This window comes from Salvelinus sp. IW2-2015, unplaced genomic scaffold, assembly GCF_002910315.2.
Source record: "Salvelinus sp. IW2-2015 unplaced genomic scaffold, ASM291031v2 Un_scaffold1915, whole genome shotgun sequence".
Taxonomy (NCBI): Eukaryota; Metazoa; Chordata; class Actinopteri; order Salmoniformes; family Salmonidae; genus Salvelinus; species Salvelinus sp. IW2-2015.
In genome coordinates this window covers 203339-212349 of record NW_019943275.1, presented here as the reverse complement: position 1 = coordinate 212349, position 9011 = coordinate 203339, and the positions used below count along the sequence as shown (strand labels likewise).

The window sequence follows — 9011 nt, the reverse complement described above, 5'->3', positions numbered from 1 at the left end:
CGACCCTGTACTATAGCTACTGACCCTGACCCAGATTCCTGTATATAGTTTTACTGACCTGTATATAGCTTACTGACCCTGGTATATAGCTAACTGACCCTGTAAATATAGCTACTGACCCTGATATAGGCCTACTGACCCTGTATTATCGCTACTGTCCTGTCATAGCTCCTGACCCTGGAACTGACCCTGTATATAAGTACTGACCCTGGAAACTGACCCTATATATAGCTACGTGACCGCTGTATTATAGCGACTGACCCTGTCTAATAGCTACTGACCCTATATATATGCTAACTGACCCTGTATATATGCTACTGACCCTGTTATATAGCCTACTGACCCTGGATTATGCTTTGGTCCTGTATATTACTACTGACCGCTGGAACTGACCCCTGCCCTGATATTAGCTACGCTCCTGGAGACTGTTCCATGATATAGCTACTGACCCTGGAACTGCGCGTATATAGCTACTGACCCTGTTTATACACTGACCTGGACTGACCCTGTATATAGCTACTGACCCTGTAACTGACCTGTATATAGCTACTGACTCCGTTCATTACGCTACTGACCCTGGAACTGACCCTGGAATGTACTATATTTCTGCCCTGAACTGTCCCTGATAATAGCTACTGCCAACTACCTCTATATAGCTACTGAACCTGAGACTAGTCACCTGTATTACTGCTATGACCCTTGTAATAGCTACTGACCCTGGAACAGATCCTGTATGTAGTACTGACCCGGAACTGACCCTGTATATTGCCTGACGCCTGTAATATTAGCTATATAGCTACTGACCCTGGAACTGTCCCTGTATATAGCTACTGACCCTGGAACTGTACCTATATATAGCTACACCCTGGAACTGTACCTATATATAGCTACTGACCCTGGAACTGTCCATGTATATAGCTACTGACCCTGGAACTGTCCATGTATATAGCTACTGACCCTGGAACTGACCCTGTCAAATGACATATTGGTTTCCTTACCCTGTAAGCAGCCTATGGACAAGGTGTGACATCAATCCACATCAATCCGGTTTAATTGACCTTTTTTTTTTACCATTTAGTTTCCATTGTTCACTCTTCATGTCCAAATGATCCTGATGTATCTCAAATTGATTGTGTAGCTCAATGAAGTTACTCAATGATTGTTTGGACATGAAATAATTATATTGGGACTATTGACTTGTCATTTGGATGTACTATCCCTTTAAATAACATTTTGTGGAATATCTATTTACCAAATACATTTGTCTCTTTTATCATCGTTTCACCAAATACCTTTGTCTCTTTTATCATCTCTTTACCAAATACATTTGTCTCTTTTATCATCTCTTTACCAAGTACATTTGTCTCTTTTTATCATCTCTTCACCAAATACATTTGTCTTTTTTAACATCTCTTTATCAAGTACATTTGTTTTTGTTTTTCAGACATGGTGCAGAAGCAATTTGATCATTTGTCCAGAGACAGCTTTAAGTATTATCCTTATCTTCATCTGGTCTCAATGGTAATGACAATTGTAAACTGTTAAGCACTCTGACATGATAATCATTCAATTCTCTATTCTGTGATTTTAGGCTGAAATTGAAATCTTAGTTAGTGGCACTAGCAAGAAGAGAGGAAAACATGAGGCAAAGTAGCACTTAAAAATCACAATATATTTTTATGAAGAATTACAATTACAGGTTGTCCATTGTAGGATTGTAGCTTGAAACGTTCAAAATATAACACCATAAGATACTTAGAGCATGTCGAACTGAACTTTGTTCTGAAACAGTAACAGTTTTTCACTGCCTCCCTGCATCCAAGATTCTTTATGTCCTCATGGAATCTTCATCTTTGTTTAAACTCAGAAAAAAATTGAAACAATCCAGGAACAGCAGTCAAACATAGTGAAGGAGAGGATCGTGGAGCAGTTTGAGATGGAGATGCAGGTCTACACACAGGATGAAATCTTCAACAAACATAGTCAAAAGGAGGGAACAGAAGAAGGCTCAGATCACGACACCAGGAGCATGTACCCTGGGCTGCTCAAGGCATACTATGAGGTACAATGCAACACATCTACTGGGCAGTATGTATTGAATGTTCCAGATAATGAGAGTGGGACTACATGACATTGCACCATTGTCACACATTTGCTCAGCTTGTGCCGGAGCCTCCCATCCTCACTTCATTGGGTCTAGACCGTTTTGCGACTGGTTCTCGTGAAGATAGATACCACGTGCCGGAATCAGTTTCTATGTCAATTTCTCGCAGGAAATACCCTTCGTTTCTGCTGAACAAGAAGTAGACTGACAAGTTTCAGACTGTAGAGTAATATTTGTTTCTGTATTTTGAGCGCTGTAATTTCGAAACCACCAAATAGCTGAATGCTCCAGATATCAACTTGTCTTAAGACGGACAGTTCTAATGCTTTCCTCCCCTTTTTCCTCCTTCCTTTTAATCTGACAAAGATTTTCAGCTGTGATAACTAGATGCAAAAAAGTGGTCTTTTCCTAAGATGCAAATTAGACCTTCTTAAAATTACAACTTAGATTATGCAAAACACGATCGTCAATTGAAACACGGACGTGATGGTTGCTGATAAATGGGCCTCTGTTACGGCGGATGTAGATACTTCCATATAAGACATCTCCATCTTCCAGCTACAATAATATATTTACACATTAACAATGTCTATACAATGTCTTTCCTGTCAATTTGATGTTATTTTACACGGAACAAATTTAGATTTTCAAACAAAAAAAGAAAAAGCAATTTCTAAGATGACCCCACACTTTTCAAACGTGTAGTGTATATATCGAGAGCTGGGCCAACTTTAGAATCGGACGCCTGTTGCCCTTTTAAGCATCTCATTTATCCAGTCATGACAAAGTATGTGGTTTCTAATTCTAGACTTTTCATTGACACAGCTTGCTTATAAAAACTTAAATACAATGACTGCTATTGGTCAATATTGCCAACATGCTGCATATGGACATTTTTGAATACTCAGTTACTGATTGGCTTGAACGGGTTTCTAGGTGTGCATTATTTCCCTATAAGCGGTACTCAGCATGGTAACTGCAATTCATTGAGAGACTAGACACATTAGCATTTTGAATACACACCTTTAAACAAGCTGAACTGTTGATAATACATGTGATTGACTGCCGCAACCTCAGTGTCAATCTCTAATATGCTCTGGGTGGAGTAAAGGCTATATGAGAGTCCATACATTACATGTTGAATCTCACAATTTGTGAAGGCCAGTGTGAGAAAGGTTAGCTTTGTCGATAAGCACATGCTACATAAACTGCCCGTTTAATGATTAGTAAGAGTTAGTAATTAGATTGTTTATCTAGCAACATTCATTAATACTGCCAGTAGAGTTGTGCTTGACCAAGTATGCCTTGACAGCCACGGTAACAATGTCTGTTCGTGATCTAGACTTTTTGTTCCTCCTTTTGACTAATGTTGGTGAGATTTATCCTGGTGTTAAGACTGCATTCTCCATCTCAAACTGCTCACGATTTTCTCCTTCAGTATGTTTAGATGCTTTTCCCTGGATTGGTTCAATTTTTTCTGAAGTTAACCAAGATGATTCCATGAGGACTAAGATCTTTGGTGCAGGTAGGCAGTGAAAAAACTGTTACTGTTTCAGAACAAGATTCAGTTCCGACAGCTTCTAGTATCTTATGGTGTTATATGATGAACGTTTCAAAGCTACAAATCCTACAATGGGACAACATGTAATTTATTCTTCATAAAATATATTGTGATTTTTAATTGCTCTTGCCCTCAATGTTTCTTCTTTGCTAGTGCCACTAACTAGATTTAATTTCAGCCTAAATACAATAGGAATTGCAATGATTATAATGTCAAGAGTGTTAACAGTTTACATTGTCATTACCATTAGCCGATTGAAGCGATAAGGATATACTTAGACTGTCTCTGGAAATGATCAATTGCTTCTGCCCATGTCTGAAAAAACAAAAACAATGTCTTTGATAAAGAGGATGTTAAAAAAGACAAATGCTATTTGTGAAGAGATGATAAAAGAGACAACTTTGTACTTGGTAAAATAGATGATAAAAGGACCAAGTATTTGGTAATAGATATTCCAAAAAATGTTATTTAAGGGATATACATCAATGAAAGTCAACTTCCCAAATATATTTTCATGTCCAAACAATATGATACTCATTGGCTACACATCAATTTGAGATACTCAGATATTTGGGACATGAGAAGTGACAATGAACTAAATGGTAAAAAAAAATGGGTCAATTAAACCGAATTGATGTGAATTGATGTCAAACTTGTCCAGTAGGCTGCTTATAGGGTAAGGAAACCATATTTATTTGAGTGTGAATTTCAACATTACCTATTTAGTCAATTCAATTTCAAGTGTCACCGTGCACAAGATACAATGAAATTGCTTCCTGCAAACTTACAACAGGAACAGTATTAAAATAAACCATAAAGATAGAACAAAAACACTAAGAAAAGAAGGAACCAAGTAAGAATATGGACAGTTCCGGGTTTCAGAGCCTATACAGGGCAGTTCAGGTCCAGTAGCTATATACATGGACAGTTCCAGGGTCCAGTAGCTTCATATGGTCAATTCCGGACAGTCAGCTAATATATAGTACAGTCAGCAAGTAGCTTATACCTGGACAGTTCCAGGGCACTGCTATATTAGGACGTTCCAAGGGTCAGTAGCATATTAACAGGACGTTCAGGGTCAGTTAACTAATAGATGGCAAGTTCAGGGTCGGACTATGATTACAGGAGTTCCAGGAGTCAGTAGCTTATATACATGGTCAATTCCAGGGTCAGTAGCTATAATACAGGGTTAGTTCCAGGGTCAGTAGCGGAATATGTATAGGGAATTTCTAGTTCAGTAGCTATATACAATGACAGTCAGGTCGTAGCTTATATAGGGAACTTTCTAGGTCAGATAGCTTAATACAGACAGTTCCAGGTTCATAGCTATTATAACAGGGACAGTTACAGGGTCCAGTGCTATAGAATGACAGTTCCAGGGTCAAGTACGCTATATAATAGGGAAGTTCCGGGTCAGTAGCTAATCAGGGACAGTTCCAGAGGTCAGATAGCTATAGACATGGGACAGTCCAGAGCAGTGCTATATACCATGAACAGTCAGAGTCAGTGCTAAACAGGACAGTTCAGGAAGTCAGTGCTATATACCATGACAGTTCCAGGAGTCCAGTAGTAATACGAGACCATGGACAAGTTCCAGGGTCGAGTAGCTATCTATTAGGAAGCTTCCAGGACAAGTTAGCTAATAGAACAAGACAAGTTCCAGAAGGTCAGTAGCATAAGCTTTGGGACAGTTCCAGGGCTACCAGTAGCTAACACCATGTGACAGTTCCAGGTCAGAAAGATTAACAGGACAAGTTCGGTCAGTAAGTATAACAGGAAGTTCCAGGGTTATTTGACTATATTATAGGACAGTTCCAGGGGGTCATGCTATAAATTGCAGTTCCAGGTCAGTAGTTATATACAGGCAGTTCCAGGGTCAGATTAGTTACTATAACAGGTCAGTATCCAGTCAGTAGCATATATACAAGACAGTTCCATGGTCAGTAATATACAGGTCAGTATCCAGGTCAGTCGCTATATTACATGTACAATTCCGGTGTAGTACTATAATACAATGGACATTCAAGGGTCAGTAGCCTAGTACATGGGACAGTTCCGGGTAGTAGCTATACAATGGACAGTATCCAGAGTCAGTCTATATTAGGACGTTCCAGGGTATCAGGTAGTAACACATGGACAGTTCCAGAAGTCAGTGTATACACATGACATTCCAGGGGTCAGTACTATCACATATGGACAGTTCCTGACAGTCCAGGAGTCAGTAGCTCTACCATGACTGTTCATGGACATTCCAAGGTCGGTAGCTATTCACTGCGTTCCAATCATGCTATAACATGGACAGTTCAGTCAGTAGCATTAACACATGGACAGTTCCAGGCTCAGTGCTAATACATGGACGGTTCCAGCTACAAGCTTACACCATGGGACTTCCAGGGTCCAGTACTATATAATGGACTAGGTCAGAAGCTATCAGGGACAGTTCCGGGTGTTGCTTACTAGGACAGTTCAGCGCGTCAGTAGCCTTACTAATGACAGTTCCAGGGTCAGTAGGCTATTACATGACAGTTCAGGGTCAGTAGCTTATAATGGACACTTCCGGCTTCAGAAGCTATAACAGGGTCATCCAGTATTCAGTTCTAATATTAGGACCAGTTCCAGGGTCAAGTACCTATATAACAGGACAGTTCCAGAAGTCGTTCTATATATAGGGACAGTTCCAGGGTCAAGAGCTCATTACAGAAGTTACCAGGTTCCAGTTGCTAATTATAAGGGCCTTCAAGAATCAGTAGCTACTATACAGACGAGTTCAGGTTCAGTCTATTAGTAACAGTTCAAGGGTCAGTAACTATATACATGACACTTCCGGGTCAGCTAGTCTATACAGGGACAGTTCGGGTCAGTAGACTATATACTATGACGTTCAGGTGTCAGAACTTATATACGACAGTTCCAGTCGTAGCTATTCATGACAGTTCAGGGTCAAAGCTTATTTAGTGGACGTATCAGGTTCGTAGCTCCATATGGACGTTCCGGTCAGTGCTATATATAGGACAGTTCCAGGGTCAGAACTATATACATGGAACTATCCAGACGGTAGTTAGCTTTATATAGGGGCATTCCAGGGTCAAGTTGCTTATTACAGACGTTCCAGGTCAGTAGGTTATATAAGGACGTACTATTATACAGTCAGTTCACCAGGGTCAGTAGTATATACATGAAGTTCATGGTCAAGTAGTTATATCGGTCGTTCAGGGTCAGTAACGCATTACAGGCGTCAGTTCAGGGTTTCGATTCATACCATATTGTACATGTGCGGGATAGTGAAGTGGTATGGGTTAATACATGACGATATAGGTAAGTTGATAGGCATAAGAACATATATAACAGGTGATCTGAGGTATATGATGATTGGTCTGTGGCTTGTGGTGTTGAGAGTCAGTATAATGTGATGTAGATTGGTATGCCTTGAGCAAAGAAAGTGATGGTGTGTGTTGGAGTGACACTGTGGGTGTGTCTGTAGATTCTGACATAGAGAACAATTATTGCAAAGAATACAAATAAATAAAAAAGGTTTCAACTCAGATAGTCGGTTAGCCATATTTTTAGCTAGTTAAGCATTCCTAATGTTGAGAACTAGAAGTTCAGGAGCCCGTGTTAAGCAGAAGCGAGAGACAGTTTAGTGGCTGGTTGTCTTTAAATTTCGGTCCTTCTTTCATTACGCCTAATAGTAACCCTCCATTCAGCACTGACATGTGGATGAGGTGGATTAATCAATACCTGTTTTCCTGAGAGTGTTATCTTATATAATTAGCATGTTTCTGTCATAATACTAGAGGACCCATGGATGATTTCAATAAGGACTTTGGAAAATAACATCGGAACTCGGGCATGTACAGCTGTACGTAATAAATAGAGCAAGTGCAGGATGAAATTTACATGAAAACGACAGAACAAAACAAGAAACAACGAGTACGTTCAGACACCAGAACATAAACATATAAGTTGTGTGTACCGAATGGGGGTGTGCACGTATAATGAATACAACTGGGTGACAAAAGGCCAGAGGGGAGCAGAGATGAGTAGACGAAACAAGGGCTTTTGGTCAACCTACTATCTGATTGTCTGTAGTGTCGTCCATATTGTGTCGTCTTAAGTTTCAGCCACTAGTTTAAAAACATGTTGATACCTGTATTATGAATCTGAGCTCACTCCCGTGTCTATGTAATCCACTGTTGCACTACTTCGTGATCTAAATTCAGGAAAACAATGACTAATTTATTCGAGAGATTTATCACTGTGCTTGAATAACTAGGTGAAAAATATATATCAGTAATATTAGGATATTAGAAAACAAAGATTAATTTGTTGACTAGGTAATATGATGAGCAATCAAGGGTATTCAATTGTACTCAATGTGATTTGGATTTTGTCAGACATTCCACCATCCACTCTGTAAATTCCTTCGTGAGCTCAAAGTTTTTCTCTGATAACTATCCCTTGGACGTGAGATCTGCTATTGAATCTTATGATGAAGTGGAAACGACCAATAACAACATACAGTTAAGATAATTTATCTTTTAGATTAGTTAATAAATGTCCACAAGACCATCCATCTTACGTCTTGAATATAAACAGACTATGTTACACGGCTTATGTCAGTGTTTTGTGTAAATAGCTGTTCAAGGTAAAGTATTGTTTACTGTGCAAACATATCAGGGAATAGAAGGAGATGGGAGAAAAGTGGTGGAAAATTATAATGCTGTTTATTTATTTTCTGACGTGCGGCTATCTTAACTGTGTTGCAAATCTGACCATCCAAGAGGGATGTGCAAAACAGAATGATGCATTAACCAGGTAAATTGCCCAATTCTCTATAGGACATTCTCCTGACAAAGACAACATGCATACCACCCGATACGTGCAACAGCCTGGTTCAAACCCACATTCATTATTTTAATTGAGTTTTGACAAATAAGAGTTTACGAAGCTGAAAGATGGAAGTGAAGACTGTACTACTGAAATGAAAGGTACCTCTCTTCTCTATCAGGTTCCATTGGACGGCCGCCTCATTGACTCAATATGTTACTCCCAGCTTTTCCTTATCTCTCTGACATCTGAACTGGGCACGGATTCTGACCAGGGCAACATACAAGTTAATATACCAAGAGGCTGTTTTTTCAGTGGCAGGGTGTAGGAGGAACGTAGTTAAACATTGGCTATGTAGGTTGGACTTACCTGGGTTTGACAGCATTGTAGCTTGGTGTAGGACGTGGTGGTTGCTTACTCATCAATCAGAGCATTAAAATGAAAGGAAAAATTAACAACTAAAGGACAAGCGAACCAATAGACACTGACAGATGGTTAGGTCTTGATTTTACAATCCAA

At 39.5% G+C, this 9011-nt stretch overlaps 1 protein-coding gene across 1 annotated transcript in view; it reads left to right on the top strand.

Moving 5' to 3' along the window:
• Window positions 1-9011, top strand: part of LOC112072404 (interferon-induced GTP-binding protein Mx2) — a gene marked incomplete at its 5' end in the record, with an annotated part of 23071 nt that overhangs the window by 12881 nt on the left and 1179 nt on the right. The window contains 2 exons of the mRNA XM_070439785.1: window positions 1434-1521; window positions 1868-2062. Coding sequence (XP_070295886.1) covers window positions 1434-1521; window positions 1868-2062 — 283 coding nt within the window. The remainder of the gene's footprint in view (window positions 1-1433; window positions 1522-1867; window positions 2063-9011) is intronic.